Here is a 17,902-nt window from a genome sequence, read left to right as displayed (position 1 = left end):
AAAGGAAATCAAGTACTGTCCACTGACTAGAACCAGAATCTCCTGGAAATTGACTTGTGTTGCTATCCAATCCAATGTGTCTAAAGCTTGTGATGAAAGAAGTATGTTCTTGTTTAATCATCATAGCCCCAACCTACTATGGAAATTGAGATCAGAGATTGGCAGAAATAATAGCACTGTCTTGCTATCCTTAAACCTTTAAATGACTTCTCTGCACTTGGCAATAATAATTATCCATATATTGCTCACTAGATGCCAGGTGCTGTTCTAAGGACTTCCATATTCCATCACAGGTCCCCAAGACCACCCTTAGGCTCAGTGATTCACTGGAAGGATTCACAGAACTCCAAAAAAGAAAAAAATGCTATCCTTACTGTTATGGTTTATTACAGTGAAAGGATACAGATTTTAAATGAGCAAAGGGAGAAGGCATGGGGTGAAGTCCAGGAGAAACCAGGCACAAGCTTCCAGATGTCCCTTCCCAGCGAAGTTGCATGGGGATGCACTTAACTCTCCCAGTGACAAAATGTTGCAAACCAGGGAAACTCACCTGAGTCTTGGTGTCCAGGGTTTTCTTGGAGGTCAGTCACATGGATATGCAGTGTCCATGTGGCTGCTCTTAGCTACTCAATCTCCAGCACTCCCAGAGGTCAAACCAAGGACTTCACGCCTACAGAATCATTCACTGTAAGTCACATTGTTAGCATAAACTGTCTGGTCAGGCTGATACGGTGTGGCCCAAAGAATGGCATACAAATATGCTGTATATTATGCTGTATATATGTATATAAATATGCTGTATATTAGCATTAGCTGTATTATAATAGCAGGATATTCCAAGGGCTCAGAGGATATCTCAGGAGCCAGTCAAGGGCCAGTCCTGAAGATCTTTGAGATGTTCAGCGTTTGGGCAACCCAGGCCTCCTGAGTTAACCCTTTAGTGCATACATATATTAACTTAATCTTCACAATAACCTCTGTGGAGTATTCTGTTACTGATAGACTTTCCCTTTGTCTGCACTGAGTTGGTGGCCTAAGAAAGAAAGCTTTAGGTAATTTTAAAAACTGTCCATAAATTCAAGGAAGGGCTATAAAGGTATTTCTGGAAGAGAGAACTGCAGTGCTATGAACCCATGCCCTAAGGATTAGAAATACACTTCTGTGTATTGTTCCTGCAAGGATCATTTTGAAAGAGAAGGAGGCAAATCTTTTTTTATATCTCTTCTTGATTCATTTTGTATAGCTTTCTGGGTAGACTATAGAATTTAATAATTTAGGCACTATGACACCATAATATTAATAATTAACATAATGGCAAGCATTTTTAGAGCATTTACTACATGCCAGGCACTGTTAGTCCAACAAAGACCATCTTCAGTACATACTGTTACTATCATTTTGCCAGGCAAATGCCCTAATCTCAGTTTCATCTGTACCAATGAAAATACCTATGTGGTGCAGAATAATTAAATGAAAGTGACTTTTGATTCCTACTTTGACCTTTTTGTTGCCATCTTTGGTTATTTTTCTGTACACCCCCAGTCATAGGGCTCACTGAACACAGTGGAACCACATACCCTAGTTCTTCTGTGGCACATCCTACGTCCTGTACCTGCCCTTCCCCTTGTGCCTGAGGAATCTCATCATTTAATATTAAATTCAAATATTGTCTATACATACTATGCATTTAACTTGTTTATTATATTTGTTATTGTTTATTTCCTATCTCTCCTTTAGCATAGGAGTTTTACAGGTGTAGGCTTTGCTCCTGATCTGTTCTCAGGCACCTAGAACAGAGTAGACAATAGATATTTGTTGAGGAAATAAATCTGTGTATTCCTTTCTGCCTTGCTGTCCCTCTCTGTCCTTGGCTTCTGCCCCACTTACACAGGCAAAGTTGGTTGGTTGCCCTTTTCTCCTTTGCTGTGGCATCCTCGACACATCTGTTGTAGTACAGCAATAACTTCACATTTTTTTTCAGCTTTATTGATATATAACTTACCATAAAATTCCTCCATTCTGAATGTACAGTTCACTGATCTTTAGTAGATATGTAGTTATGCAACCACAGTCCAGTTTTAAAACATTTCTGTCACCCCAGAAGTTCTCCTCAAGCCCAGTTTTTTTGTTCCCACCCCAACCCCAGACAGCTACTGATCTACTTACTGTATGTATAAATTTGCCTTTCTGGACATTTCATATAAATGAGATTATACAATAAAAATAAATAAATAAATAAACTGACCCAGAGAACTGCATTTTCTGAGGCCAGTGTGGTGGGCAGCCTCTGAGATGACTCCCACTGAGCTCTGCCTCCTGATTCTCATGGCATTGTATAACCTCCTCCTCTGCAGTACCTTGCTTTTGGCCAATAGATTATGGCAACACTGAGGGGTATCACCTTCCATGATTAGGTTACTTCTATCTTGTTAGCCAACTCTCTGTTGCCTTCTTGGTGTGCATGCTTTTATGAAGTAAGCTGCCATGTTGGAGAGGCCCACGTGGCAAGGCACTGAGGGTGGCTTGTGACAAACAACCAGTGAGGAAAAGAAGCTCCTAGTCCAGAAGAGTCTGAGGAACTGAATTATGCCAACAACCACTGAGTGAACTTGGAAGCAGATCCCCACTTGAAACTTTGGATGAGATTGCAGAACCTGGGCTGACACTTTGATTTTGGCCATGAGGCAGAAGATCCAGGTAAGCTGTGTCTGGATTCGTGACCCACAGATACCATGAGATGATAAATATGTATTATTGTAACTGGCTAAGTTTTGGGTTAATTTGTTATGAAGCAATTTAATAGAGACAGGAAGTGGGGAAGCTCTGATAAATTCCAGGGCTCTTGATGTATGTACTGCAGTTATGGCAAAGGCCTTGGACACAGCATTCCTGTGCCTTACCAATTCTGTGGTGAAGTGTGTTAAAATTTTTTCCTCTTTTTAAAATTGGGTTGTTTGCTTTCTTATTGTTGAGTCTTGAGAGTTCTTTATATATTCTGGATATGAGTCATTTCCCAGGTATATGATATGCAAATATTTTTCTCCCACTATATAACTTACATTCTCATTCTCTTAACATTATCTTTCAGAGGGCAGCCATTTTAAATTTTTGATGAAGTACAATTTATTATCCATTTTGTCTTGTATGGGTCATACTTTTGGAGTTATGTCTAAGAAATCTTTGCTTAACTCATGTTCATGGGTTTTCTTATATAAATTTTATACTTTTAGGCTTTGCATTCAATCTATGATCCTTTTTTTTTTTTTTTTTTTTTTTTTGCGGTACGCAGGCCTCTCACTGTTGTGGCCTCTCGCGTTGCGGAGCACAGGCTCCGGACGCGCAGGCTCAGCGGCCATGGCTCATGGGCCCAGCCGCTCCGCGGCATGTGGGATCTTCCCGGACCGGGGCACGAATCCGTGTCCCCTGCATAGGCAGGCGGACTCTCAACCACTGTGCCACCAGGGAAGCCCTATGATCCATTTTGAATACGTTTTTGTATATATTGTGAAGTGAGGATTGAAATTCATTTTCTTGGATATTGATAACCAATTATTCCAGCACCATTTGTTGAAAAGACTTTACTCCTTTGTTGAAAATCATCTGTCTGTACATGAGTTAGTCTATGTTTAGATTCCCTATTCTGTTCCATTGATCTGTTTGTCTATATTTATGCCAATGCCACACTGTCTTGATTGCTGTAGCTTTATAATAGGTGACTTAGTATATAACACTTAGTATTAATCCTCAAACTTTGTACTTTTGTAAAGTTGTTTTGACTATTCTGAGTTCTGTGTATTTTCACATGAATTTTAGAATGAGCTTGTCAATTTCTCAAAAAATTGCTGGGATTTTTATTGGGACTGACTTTTATATCTAAATCAATTAGAGAGAGCTGACATCATAATAATATTGAGTCTTCTGACTCATGGACAAGTTATATCTATTTTTTGAGTTCTTTAATTTTTCTCAGCAGTGTTTTAAAGATGCAGTGCATTGTTCTTACATTTTTGCTAGATTTATCCCTATTTCATGTCTTTATATTTTCAATGGTATTGATTTTTTCAAATTTCAATTTCTATCTGTTCATTACCAGTATACAGAAATACAGTTGTATCTGTATATCAGCTTTATATCATACAACCTTGCGAAATTCACTTGTAGTTCTAATAGCTTTTTTTTTCAGATTCCACAGGATTTTCTATGTAGATGATCATGTCATTTGTGAATAAAGGCAGTTTTCCTTCTTTCTTTCCAACCTGGATGCCTTTCATTTCTTTTCCTTACTTCATAGCGTTTGCTACGACCTTCAGTACAATGTTGAATAGAAGTTCTAAAAGTAGATATCCTTGTATTATTACTAATCTTAGAGGATAAGCATCTAGTCCAGGGGAACTGGGAACTGGGCTGCACAGCAGGAGGCGAGCGGTGGGCGAGTGAGCGAAGCTTCATCTGCCGCTCTCCATCGCTCCGCATTGCTCTCATCACCACGTGAACCATCCCCCCACCCCGTCCGTGGAAAAATTATCTTCCACAAAACCAGTCCCTGCTGCCCAAAAGGTTGGGGACCACTGATCTAGTCTGTCACCATTAAGTATGACCTTAGCAGTGGGATTTTCTTAGATTTCCTTTATCAGGTGGAGGAATTCCTTTCCTAGTTTGCTGAGATGTAAAAAATTAGGAATGCATGTTGGATTTTGTCAAACGTTTTTTCTACACTGTTGAAATGATCATATTGTTTCTTTTTAGTTTGTTAATATGATGAATTATATCAGTATGATGATTTTCAAATGTTAAACCAATCTTGCATTCCTGTGATAACCCCACATGGTCATGGTTTATTATCCTCTTCATAATTTTTTGTTTCAATTTGTAAAATTTTGCTTAGAAGTTTTGCATCTATGCTTATGAGGAATATTTGTACTTTTTTTTTTTTTTTCCTTGTAATGTCTCTGTCTGGTTTTGGCATCAAGGTAGTGCTGGCCTTATGGAACAGGTTGGGAAATAGTCCCTCCTCTTCAATTTTACAAAAGAGTTTGTGGAGAATTGGTATTATTTCTTCCAATGTTTGGTAGAAATAACCAATAAAGACACCTGCGGGGACTCCTCTAGGGGTGCAGTGGTTGAGAATCCGCCTGCCAAAGCAGGGGACACGGGTTCGAGCCCTGGTCCGGGAAGATCCCACATGCTGCGGAGCAGCTAAGCCTGTGCACCACAACTACTGAGCCTGCGCTCCAGAGCCCATGAGCCACAACTCCTGAAGCCCGGGCACCTAGAGCCCGTGCTCGGCAACAAGAGAAACCACCACAGTGCGAAGCCCGCGCACCACAACGAAGAGGAGCCCCTGCTCACCGTAACTAGAGAAAAGCCCACGTGCAGCAACGAAGACCCAACATAGCCAAAAATAAATATAACTAAATAAATTAAAAAAAAAAGAATCTGCTGTAAAAATAAATAAATAAATAAAATTCAAAAAAAAATAAATAAAAGCCTAAGGAAAAAAAAGAGCTCTGTAAGGAAGTCTCATTAGTGAGTCTCAATGGAAGGCAGTGTTTACATTCTCTTCTCACTCATCTGCAAGCTTGAGGCCACACAGTCTGGGAGGCATTCCTTTCTGACTCCCACAACGTCATTTAAAGATGCTACCACCGTGGCCTTGCCGTGGTCCCTTCATGCACCTCTGATTTCCCATCATCCACTGCCTGTAACATCAAAGCTCTCCATTTCCACGCCATAACGAGACTCTGGCCATCAGGCTGGTGGAGGGTGTGGAGAGTGGAGACAAAGTGGGAGAACAGACAGTGACTGTGAGAGGCACCTTCGGTCCTTGCAGACAACCAGACACCCTCATCTGCAAACAGAATCACCACATTCACTTCTCTAGACAGGTAGAGGTCTTTGACACCACAGCTGCCTTGTGAAAGAGGAGAGCTTTGTGATGCAGTCTGGTGGCCTGGTTCCGTTGTCTGTGAGGCGGAGATGACAAAGTGTAGCATTGGAAGTCACTAGGCGCCAGGACTCTGAATGCCTACATATAGGGATGGTTGGTCTCCTTGTGCTAATGAGTAGATCATGTTGAGCCCGACTTTTGTTCTGTGGGATTTGGGGTTTCCCTTATATACCTATGGCTCCATCTTCATTATTATCCTAATTGTCTGGCAAGTGAAAAAGTGTTACCATGGATTAACATTGGAACATAAAAGGAGCTGCTGCCAGGTAGGGAAACACTATGACCATGACTGAACTAATTAAGCCTCAGATAAGAAGCTTTTAAGCTCTCAGTGTCTCTCCTTTTATCCTTCCTTTTCCCCTCCCTCCCCTTGATTTTTTTTTTTTTTTTTTTACCATCCGTTAGTTACTCTTACAAGGTATTTCCCTTCTCAGAGCCTACAAATAATTTCTTACCAGGCTATCCCTGCAATGTATTCTAATTGAAAACTCAAGAACGTCTCTCTCTGACTTGGGTTGAGACTTGGGTGAAATGGAATGTGCCTCACTGGATCTTAGAAGACTTCCCATTATGGGAGATTTTTCTAGTTTGTGGTCCATTAAGGCATTTGTAAATTGAAGTTCTTTGGTTATTAGACCTACACACCTTTTATTCTGTTCCACCCTTTCTCTTGTTTCATCATAAGCATGATACACAACTTCTCTTAGGAAAAAAATGGGAGGTATTGAGGATGAAAGAACCTCAAAATGAATCAGAAGTAAGAAGAGAAGGGAAATATTGGGGTGAAAAAATAGAGTATGGAAAGTTAGGAAAGTTAATAAAATACAGATAAATTACAAGGGATTGGGAACTGTATATTAGCTTTGTCTCAGTTTGGACATGAAAAAGAAAATGGTGTCCCAACTTCATACTCTAACTCTTTTGTCTTTAAGCGTCACCGAAAAGTCAGACAAAGGGCTAGAGATGCAGCATCAAGAGGTAATGTCCCAGTCTCTGCTCTGACTTCTCTCTACTGCGGGTGAAGCTCCCATGACCCCTGTCCCTCAAAGACCCCTGGTGCCAGGCACCAGGTGCTCTAACCACTGAAGGCCCAATTTCCCCAAGTTGACAGATTCTCCCAGAAGACTATTTTGGGTGGGAAATCAGAGCCTGGGAATGTTCCAGAATTCTCCACCTTACCCCTGGGAGTGAAGAGGAAGTAGGGGAGTGAGGAAGTAAGGGCTCTGTCCTTAACTGTGTCATTTACTAGTTTTATGACCCGGTGGACGTCACTTCAGCTCTCAGTCTTGTTATCCATAAAATGGGCATGATGATGCTGTCTCACTCACAGTGTGGTTGTGAAGGTCAAAGGAGATTAGGTCCAGGAGAGCACATCATACCTGGTTAAGTTGTAGTCAGACGTGCCTCAGAGCACTGGCTGTTGGGGTTTGCCGTCTCCTGTCATTCAAAGGTCTCCAGCTTCCTGTAGGATGTTCCCTGAATCCTCTCCCGTTCCATGTAACACTGTCTCCTGGTTTCTCAGCTAGGAGACATTCCCGGGAAGAAGCTGAGAAGCCGTGGGAGCTGCTCTCTGTCATGAGAAGGTGATCTCTTGCTCTTTGCAGTCTCCCAACTCCCAGCCTGGCCTGTGATCATTTCTCCGCTTGGCCTGGGGCAGGGTTGGGGAGGAGCATAATGGCTGGGACGTAGCCAGACACAGTGGAGCCTGGACACTGGTTGGGGGTTCCCAGAGGAGAGGGTGGGATCAGACGCCTCAGGAGACAGGAGTCCTGCAGTTCTGCTCTGGGCTAGGCTCACAAAGGTCCTGGAATTCAGGATTTGACTAGTGCAGGATTTAAAACTACATGGGTTTTCACTCAACCACAAGACAAGTTAGGAGGATAGATAATTAATTAAGTGCATAGATCAGTCATCATTTTCATATTCTCTTTACAGCTAGACCCTTTCAAGGGCAGACCCCTGGACCCTGCTGACGTACCTCCTCTGGTTTTGTCTTCAGGGAGGCCAGTTCCTGGGACAGCCCTCAGGCAGGAGCTTGTCATATTGTCCCCCTCTTGAGATCTCTAGAGAATAGGGATTGTCTTCCAAGAGATGTTGTGTATGCCCTGTAATCCCCAGAATGCAGAGTTCCCACAAGGACCTCCGTAGCCCCAAACGAGGCTGACTCCAGGTTCTATCTGGTGATGTTCCTGGTGCTGCGCCATCAGCTAACCATTGGCTCCCCCATCTGCCTGGTTGCCTTCTCCTAGTTCAGCTACTCAGCACAGGTCAGCAGAGAACTCACCCACCTCCCAGGCTCTCAAGGCCCTGCGTTCCTTTCAGTTGTCTGAGACTTTGCCCAGCAAGCCCCAGGCTCTCAGTCCAGCACACCATAACTTGCCAAGTGACATTTTCCTAGGAAGAAAAGTAGATGAGTAAACCCCCAGTGGGTGCAGGCCTCAGAGTTTACAGGGCTAGGGGGAGCAGTGTCAATCTCCAGGCCACACACTTGAAAAGAGGCAGATGTCATTCCATCAGTAACAAACGGTTGCCATGTTTCCCTTCCCAGCCAGGGCTGGCTTCCTCAGGAGGGGAGCGTGCGGCAGATCCTGTGTGCAGATCCCTGCTGCCAAACCTGCAACGCTGTGGCTCTGGAGATTCAGCAGGTGGTGGTGGGTGAGAACACTCTGATCTCCCCCACTTCAGGGGGCCCATCGCAGGGCTCCTCTTGCCTAGAGGTTTTGTCCACGTCTAATGTGTTTTTTGAACAGAGTCTGGAGCATGGCCCACACTCCAAAGACCTTTCATTTCCATCTGCAACGCTCACAGTGTCACAGAAATCCTTAACCCAGTCAGCTGCCCAGTCACCTGGTGCAGCCGGCAGCCATGAATTCTGGGCTGAATACCTCATGCTGAGGCAGGGATTTCATGTGCCAGAGGTGCCCAGGGGCCCAGAGACTATGTTTTCTTCAAGGATTGAGGAACCTAGGGTTTCAGTAAAGCTGCAGGAGATGATGCAGAGCAACCTCAACATTGTCTGTGGGAACCAAGGCCATCAGCCCTTAAATTCCCAGGTGTCTCTGCTGCCCCTGAACCGAGAAATTACTACCCTGACACATCCTGTGGCCTTGCAGATGGTCACTGTCCTCCCTGCCCACCTGCCATTCCTGAGTCCTGAAGTCCTGAGGCGGCTTGAGCTACATGTAAAAAAATGGATGCATTTCCAGAGGTGGGGGCTCCCCAGATGTGTGGAAGAGTCTCTGAGGCAGCTTATGCCAAATCCACCATTATTTTACCAACCTGTATATAAGCAACCAGTTTCTTTCATTCAGAATGATACTTCTCAGTTCTCTGTTGAGAGATTTGAGACCATTTCATACCAGAACTTGGGTCCGTGTATGGCTGGCCAGCCTACCCAGGCCTTCTGGGTTTCTGAATGGTCCATTATGGACCCAGAACAAATACACTGCTACCAGCAAATCCCAAACCATATGGCTCTTGCCTTGCCCTCTTCAGCCCTTAAAGAATTAAGTGGCCTTTATCTAATGCCTGGGCAGCAGGCTAATGACTCAGTGGGCCACGTGCAGCTGAAATATAGCCAGCTATTCTGTGGTCTTCCTTCTCTGCACAGTGAGTCCCTGGTTGATGCCTTCTTGGGTTCTCAAGGCCTCTCCATGAGTGAGAGCATGTCCAAGCCCCACTTGAAGGATCCTTTTCTCTTCAAGGAACTCTCCTTCCTCCCTCTGCTGCCTAAAGCTCCACCCCAGTCAGCTCCACCCTCTTTTCTGTCTTCTCAAAATTGGGTTGCTCCATCTGACAACCAACAAGCTCAGATCAGTGTCCCATTTCTGACCCTGGATGAGTATGAAGCCTTGGAGTGGCACCTGCTGCAGAGGCAGCTCCAGCTTCAGTGGGACTGGCCAGGTGTTTCCCAGAGAGATCAACACACCCAGAGCCCTGTGCAGTATAAGCCCTGTGACAAAGCCCAGTCTTCTGAGACTGTGAAAACTTCCTGGCCAGGGCATCCCATCTCAGTCCTCACACGAGAACTACTCTTCCCACAGCAGCATGCCAGGAGACAGCTGGAATTCCGCCTCCAGAGACAGTTGATTCACCACCGCTGGGGCCTGCCGCAGAAGATACAACAGTCCATTCAATTGCTCCTGTCCCCCACTAATCAGCAGACTATGTCCCGGAGCAGCACATCCCTAGACAGTGTGAATGGCTCCCGGCCTACATCTCTAGAGACCGCTGGGGCTGATGACTCATTCTCACCCATTGTGGACCCAGTGACAGTCCCCATGCCACACTTGTTTGACCAGGCCAAGGCAATATTGCAAAGCCATATCGACTCCAAATGTGGGCAGATTCACCAGGGCAACGTCCCTGCCTGTGTATATAGCTCTTGGGAGTGCATAATTCCTGGGGGCCTGGAAGTGACTCCCTTCACCTGCATCCCAGAAAGCAAGCCCCTGGAACCACAGGCAGCAAGTGACCCGGACCTACAACAGAAAATTACACCCTGGATGCTGACAGCCCTTGATCAGCAGCAACAAACCTCACCAGATGCTGTCATTGAACATCCTAAGCTGCCCCGAGCCCTGTCTGAGGACTCCATTGAGAAACTGGAGACAACTTTACGGCACAAGTATCTGGCCTTCTTGTCAGGGCTGCCGGCTCCTTATTATGTGGCTCTCTCTAGGGACATGGCCCCAGCAATCACTTCCCAAGCTATGATCACAGAGATGGTACCTGGGCCTATCGAATTCCCAACAGAACCTCTGACTCAGATGACCTCACCTGAAGAGCAGGGTCTAAGTCCTGGGTCAGGCTTTCAAGATGCCAACAAGGCTTGTGCAGACATTGCAGATGAAGTCCAGGCTGAAGTGCAGGCGGAAGAAGTAATTGAGATGGTGCCTCTAGAAAGTCAGGCAGAGCCTGCGAGGCCCTCCTCACTTGGAGAACACAAATTGGCCAAACTAAATTTCCATCTGAGAAATAAGATGCTAGAGATGCAACTGGGAATTCCCATAACGGCAAGGAAGTCCAGGAAACAAATTGTAGCAGCCTCAGAGAACATATGCACACAGGAGTCTCTTGGGAGTCTAAACAACCAAGGAAACACACTGCTCCAGGAACTCCCCATCCCACGAGATATGCCACGTGCCCCAGATCCAGAATGCCTCTATTCCAAAGAACAGCTGGCCACTGAGTTGAAGGCAGCGTATCAGAAACAGAAGCAACCCAGTTCCAGTGCAGTATCCCACGGTTCTGTCCACTGGGCCTCCAATATCTCGCAACCCAGTGGGGACCTGACAGAGGCCCAGGTGCTTTGTGGTCAGCTGGAGGCCAGTGTGAACAACCACAACCTGAAGGAGCCCTGGAGCCCTGAGTCCCAAAGCCCTGACAAGAGCAAGGACTCAGCCCAAGTACCCACACTGGCAGAAAAGAGAGAGGAGCCAGGCAAACCCAAATCGGCCGGGGACCACAGAGAAGGGGATGCCGGGTTTGCAGTCTCCTCCACAAGAGAGAAAAGCCACTCTGCTGAAGCCCAGAGGCCAGAAGGGATGCTTCTGAAAGGGACACCCTGCAGCCCCTGGCGACGGAGACATCGCTTTCACCCTGATGCTCCCTGTCAACACAGTCCCCAGCATCGCCCTCAGCTTAAACCCCCAGAGCTACCTCCTGGAGTCCCTGGGGGGAAAGACTCTGAGAAGAATGACCTGCAAGAGAGTCAAGCCAAGCTCAATGTCATCCTCAAACCAGCAAGGGTTCCTGAGAAGGCCCAGCCTGTGGTGCCCCAGGTGTCACAGGGCCAGCCTTTCCTAGGCCAGCTCACTCCGGGTAAGCCGTCGCAGGGCCGAACTTTACAAGGTCAGGTTTTTCAGGGGCAGGTGATGCAAGGCCGTACTCACAAGAGGCCCAGCTTTCCAGAATCTGGCTGGAGAAATAAGATGAAATCTTTTCTGCACTTTATTAACCCCAAGACAAAAGGCAAAGGGCGTGAGGAATCCATGTCCTCCACATCTGAGAAAGTGGCCAACACCAGAAAAGAAAATGTGGGAAAGAGCCTGGCTTCAGCCAAAAGTCCCAAGGGGCAAACTAAGATGGAGAAGACAAGAGGGGACCCTAAGGCCCAATTTCCGCCCACTGGGAAGCAGGTGGGCTTGGCGTTCTTGGATGTGCTCCGCTCCCCAGACAGTAAGCTCCGGCACCGCCCCCGCTCCCATCAACTCCACTCTGCCTCAGTCCCGGGCATCCCCTGCTGCCGCCCTCGGCACCGTCCTTGAGTGGCTTGTGTCACCCAACCAGGGAACCCACCCTAATTCCCAACTCTCACCTCGGAGGGAAGCACTGGTCTGCTCAAGAAGACCCCGCTCAGTCAAGAGACTTTGTAGTCTCTCCAACGTCAGCATTCCTTGAAGAGGACTGCTACTGTCATTTTCATTATACAAAAATACACTGTATATCTCTAAGTAGAGTGGTGTGCATCTGCTCCTTCTCTCCACTGCGGTGTGTTCAGGGAAGGCATAAAGGAGGTAAATGTCCTTCCTATCTAGGGAAGGGGCTTTAACCCACACTTAAGTTGGGTAGCATTCCACCCCACCCCCACCCCGGACTACGGATAAAGGGACTTGAACAGAGAAGGAAGGCCCTTGTCTAAGGTACATTGAAGGTAAAGGTCAGGCTTGAATTTTATCATGGTGTCCTTTGGCCCAGAGGAGCAATGTGGACATAAGGCTAGAATTGTCAAGGAGGAGTGGCCAGGAATCTCACAGGCAAAATTCACTGATGACTTCTATATGTGCCCACACTCTGGAAGGGAGGTTTTTAGGAGAGTGCCAGTGTTCCACCCTTGAGCAGGTGCTTTGTGTTTATCAACAGCCTATAGATAATATGACAACAGTCAAAAGCAAATGATAGAATCTCCCCTCTCCGCTCCCTGTTGGTTATTGGTTAGGTCTTTCTGGAGAACTCACTTGGGAGGCTGCTGTAGCTCTCTTGCCTCTGTCCCACTTCCACTGTCTATCAGCTGCATGGACTGAATGACAGTGGGAATGAAGATCACAGTAGAACATGGAGAGGGGCTGGTCCCCACTCCCAAGGGTAGGCAGGGAGAGAAGCAGGGAGGGAGAGCATGTAGATGGAGGTCTGAATACCTGGGGTAGAAGTTGACATGTTCCTGAAGAGGGCATGATAAGAGAAAAGGCTGGTTAGCTATGCACTCTAAAGAACCTTGAGCCAGGAAGCCAACCCAATACCCAAGTGCTTTTAGGGGATGGAGATGAATAAACTGAGTTTTGGTCTGTTGTCCGTAGTGTGATGAAGAGCAGTGAGTTGAGCCTTGTTTTCAAAGGCAATGCATATTAATTTAAAATTTCTGAATACTCACCCTCAACCCCAGAAAACTGTTTTCCAGTGTCAGGAATTGGTATAACTATAATTCTGTGTTTTTGCTCAGCTCAAACATGAAGTCAGTGACTGTGTTCTAATCTTGATATATCTCAAGTTTGCCCCCTTTTTTCTGTGTTTACTGCCTCTGCTTGTTAGATTACTCATCCATTCTTGCCTAAATAATACAATAGTGCCTCATATCCCCAGGGCTTAGGATAGTGGTGGCATAATAATACCTTAATAGTACTTGAATTGAAAGTCTGGGCTTAGGAAGCAGACAAATCATTACATTAGTGTGATGAGTGCTATGGAATAGGGAATACTGACACACGATTACTGGGGTACTGACCTCAGGTCACAATAAAAACAACCTTGATTATGCTGTACACGTTAAACTTATACAGTGCTGTATGTCAATTATATCTCAAAACTGGACAAAAAAAGAATTTAAAAAATAATTTTGAGAAATATCTTACACTCAGTTAAAATATTTACTTACTATATGCAAGGGACCATAGCTAACATGACAAAGGCACAGGACTTGCATAATGGAGCTCATGATTGCATGGGATAGTCTCACATGCCCAAATTGTCTAATCAACACATATACTTGAATGTCCAGTATTCACCTCAAACTATAGAACAGTGAACTCCTGATTCCCTGCTCCAAGCCATCATCTGATTACACATATGAAATATTCTCCAGTCACAGTATTCACAACATCACTTAATGGCAGCTCCATCTTTCTAGTTGTTCAGGACAAAAACATTGGTGTCATCCTTGATATTGTTTCCCTAAATGCCCATATCCAGTCCATCCTGTTGTCTCTACCTTCTGAAATGAATTCGGAACGTGATGATGTCTCTCGCTCACTCTGCTGCTATGATTACTGCAGTAGCATCATAACTAATCTCCCAGCTTCTTCCTGAGACCATACTTCCAACAGTCTGTTCTCAGCACAGAAGTTTGATGGTCCTCAGGGAAGGTCCTGGCTGTAGAAGACTAGATAGAAAGATAGATTAAGATTGAATGATGGGTTTCCCTGGTGGCGCAGTGGTCGAGAGTCCGCCTGCCGATGCAGGGGACGCGGGTTCATGCCCCAGTCCGGGAGGATCCCACATGCCGTGGAGTGGCTGGGCCCGTGAGCCATGGTCGCTGGGCCTGCGCGTCCAGAGCCTGTGCTCCGCAACGGGAGAGACCACAGCAGTGAGAGGCCCGCGTACCGCAAAAAAAAAAAAAAGATTGAATGATGATGATGATGATGATGATGAAGATGAATATGAAGGAGGAAGAGGAGGAGAAGAAGGAAGGAAAGAAAGAAAAAGGAAGGAAGAGAGAAAGGAAGGAAGGAAGAAAGAGAAAGAGAAAGAAAAGGAGCGAGGGAGGGAGGGAAGGAAGGAAGGAAGGGAGAAAGATACGTAAAACTATGAGACTGGTTAAGATCACCAAGGCAATGATTGTAAATGAAGGGAAGATCTAAAGACAGGCTCTGGGACACCCCAACATTAAGAATTTGGAGGAAAAAGTAGGAACCAATAAGCAGAGACTGAGAAGTAGCAGCCAGTGAGGTAGGAGGAAAACCAGGAGAGTGTGGCATACTGGAAGGCAAGAGAGGAAAGTATTTCAAGCAGAAAGTGATCAACTGCATGAAAAGTTGCCAATCGCCAAGTAAGATGAGGACTCAGAGTTGATCATTAGATTTAACAACACAGAGATCATTCATGGCCTTGAGAAGAATAGACTCAGGTGAGAAGTGGAGGTAAAAGCATGACGGGAGTGGATTCGAGAGAGAGGAAGAGCAATTGGTGATAGCACGTGTAATCAACTGCTTTAGGGAGCTTTGTTCCACAGAGGTGCAGAAAAATGAGATAGCATCAAGAGGGCTTTTTAAAGGTAGGAGATATAGCATGTTGGATGTTGATGGAAAAGATCCAGTCAAGAGGAATAAACTGACGATGGAGGAGGGAAAGGGAGAACTGCTAGAGCAATGTTATGGTGCAGAAGTAACATAATAGGAGTGAGTCACAGGTTGAGGGGTTGGCCTTGGCTAAAAGCACAGATGTTTCACTGGTGGTAAGTAGAGACAAGGTGACAGTAATGAGGGACTCTGTGTATCATGAGAAGAATGGTTTTTCTACAATTAAGAGAGCAGGGCAAATACCTAAGGGGGTGAATGAGGAACTGGGGAGGATCATGGCTGGGGGGAGGGGCTGATACATAGAGCCAAAGCCGGAGACAAAAAGGAATTCTGGAAGTTGCCATGGCAAGGTTTTTTATTAGGGCCTAAGGAGTTGGTAGCAGCATGTGAGCCCAGGTGGGCAGAAAAAAAAGTTGAAGTTGGTGATCACCTGGTAACAGGTATGGCATCCTAGTGTTCAGCCAGGGACTAGGGAGTTTTGGGGGTGGGAGGAGAGACTGGGACGCAGAAAGACAAAGAGGCTGCCCTGAGTGGATGGGAGGGAACTCTGTTTTGGACACCTCATTCCTCTCAGAAGGTGGCACCTCTCCTCTGCATTCCCACCATCTGACCTACCACGGAGGAGAGAGTAAGGGCAGGAAGTGCTGTGGCTTCCTCATGGTGTGGTATGGGGGACTGTGAGATGCCCCCGCCTCACTGTTTCCTAAGGAAATCCAGGATGGCTCAACATACCATCAAACCAGGAGGCAGGGGCAGGAATCTCTTCCTCTGATAGGACTCAACACTTAGCAAAGTGTATCCACTGCTAGCAGGATGCAGAAAAGCCAGATGGGAAGAAGCATGAATGTGTCCCTCCTCTGAATGGTGATTCTGTGCCTAAGGGTTGGGGGCCCAGCCCCTGGGGGTAGAGAGATGAGCTGGAACCAAGACCTTCAGGATTCTCAAGTCTCAGCAAAGTTAAGAGCTGAGAGAAGACACGGTCAGAGCCTATAATTCATGCAGGATGTTGTAGAGGGATGAAACCTTGCTCATTCCATCCTATAACCCTAGCACAAGCCCCACCTTCCAGCTCCCCCTAGGCTCAAGAGGTAAAATCAGAATGAAAACTCTCATGGCAGGGCACAAACTCAAGTATTTACTCTTCCAGAATTGGTGGTAGATGCTAGGAGTACATCAGTGCTTGCTTGGGAGCTTTGGAGTTTCCTCTGCCCTCTGAGGTACCATATTGTCATGGCGAAAGGTTTTGACCTTCTGGAGCCCTTCTGGTCTCTGAGGAAAGCATTTCAGAATTCTATAGAGAGAATTTAAGGCAACTGCCTTCCTGCAGTGGAGGAGAATGGCTTCTCCACAAACTCACTTCTGTTAAACAATGAGTCCCAGCGAACAGGGAGCGTGGCTGCTTCCTTTTTGTACCTCCTCACTGCAGCCCACACAGAGAGGGCAACAAACACAGGACGGCACAGGAATAAACCCCACGGAGATGCTGCATCCTGCACCATGTGAGAGAACAATAAGGATAATCTTATTTTAATAAGCCAAATCCTCTTAAACTTTATAAATATTTATAACACAAAAGTGTACAGATTTTTACACAAAATATCATGGGTTTGATTCTCATCAACATTTCTAATCTTAATTTCTAGGATTAAAATCTATTAACTCAAAAAGAAAACAATTTAAAATAACAGAGTATCCTTGTGATTCTAACTTAAAGTATATAATTATATAAATGTTTCATTCATGTAAGCTAGGATTTACATCCTCACCACTCTAAGGTCTGTTTTTCCTCCTCCTCCATGCAAATACGGTAAAATGACTGATTAGTATAACTCAATTACCAGTAAACAGGTGAATGCCTAATTTCTGGGTGCTGTTTCCTTTTGTGTACCAGCTATCTCACTTTCCCTGAAGGTACTATGTACTTTCACCCCTATATGTGTTTCTTCAGGCTTTTCTAGACACCCATTTCTGCTTGGAAAAACTTAACCCATCCTTTAAGGCACAGTGGAAATGTGCCCTTGGCTGACGTTTTCCCCCTCCTCCTCTAGAAGCAGGGTTTTCTACGTCCTCTGTGGTGTTCTGCTTTCCCTGCCCTGAAATAGGTATGTATCACTGCCAATGGTGGGATCATGCGTCCATAAAGGCACAGTGTCCGGTCCATAATAATCACTTAATACATGTTAACTTGAGCTAACCTAATGAGTTAAATTGGCATGAGGTAAATATGCTGACCAGCTAGATAAGAGATTACTCGGCCAACTCTCATTTAGGATCCTATAGAATCATAGATATTTGAAATAATCTAGCTCTGGTTCATATTTTTGTGATTTATGGAGAATTTAATTTGAAGAAAGATTTCTATGGCATAAAATAGCATAAAAACCACTGATTCTGGACAAACTATTTTCAGATGAGTAAATTGAAGATTTTTTAATATAAAAATCTAGGTAATCTGATTCGAAAAATTAAAAGACCCAGCAATAAGGTTTTGTTTTTTCATTCTTGAAAAGTGTCAATCTTCTGGAACTCAGTCCAGTTTGCCACAGTCCTCACCATTCCCTGAAGTGTCCCTGATGCAGAAGCTAAGTATCGAGAGTAGCACTAAACTCCCAAAATGATGAGTCTGGCATACCATGGAAATACACCTGACCTTCTCCCTGCA

At 45.3% G+C, this 17,902-nt stretch overlaps 1 protein-coding gene across 2 annotated transcripts; it reads left to right on the top strand.

Annotated features, from left to right (window-relative positions):
• Positions 1 to 827: 827 nt before the first annotated feature.
• Positions 828 to 16,835, top strand: LOC101278160 (protein FAM205A). Of its 2 annotated transcripts, none has more exons than XM_049711643.1 (5): positions 828 to 6,213; positions 6,880 to 6,925; positions 7,470 to 7,530; positions 8,496 to 8,598; positions 9,994 to 16,835. In XM_049711643.1, exons 1-5 carry the CDS (start codon positions 6,070 to 6,072, stop codon positions 12,214 to 12,216), a joined length of 2,577 nt encoding a protein of 858 aa, XP_049567600.1. In that variant the 5' UTR covers positions 828 to 6,069; the 3' UTR covers positions 12,217 to 16,835. The 2 variants fall into 2 exon arrangements, with proteins under 2 accessions (XP_049567600.1, XP_049567599.1); XM_049711642.1 differs by having other exon boundaries at positions 9,991 to 16,835.
• The last annotated feature ends 1,067 nt before the right edge of the window (positions 16,836 to 17,902 follow it).

The sequence above is a fragment of the Orcinus orca genome, chromosome 6, assembly GCF_937001465.1.
Source record: "Orcinus orca chromosome 6, mOrcOrc1.1, whole genome shotgun sequence".
Taxonomy (NCBI): Eukaryota; Metazoa; Chordata; class Mammalia; order Artiodactyla; family Delphinidae; genus Orcinus; species Orcinus orca.
The sequence above is the reverse complement of the archived record's forward strand: the minus strand, read 5'-3'. Positions and strand labels throughout refer to the sequence as shown.

Coding starts and splice junctions, on each gene's coding strand:
- LOC101278160 (XM_049711642.1), top strand. CDS start 6,070: ATGTTGAGCCCGACTTTTGTTCTGTGGGATTTGGGGTTTCCCTTATAT. Junction 7,531..8,495: donor CTGCTCTCTGTCATGAGAAG/GTGATCTCTTGC, acceptor TTCCCTTCCCAG/CCAGGGCTGGCTTCCTCAGG. Junction 8,599..9,990: donor TGGAGATTCAGCAGGTGGTG/GTGGGTGAGAAC, acceptor CTCTTCCCACAG/CAGCATGCCAGGAGACAGCT.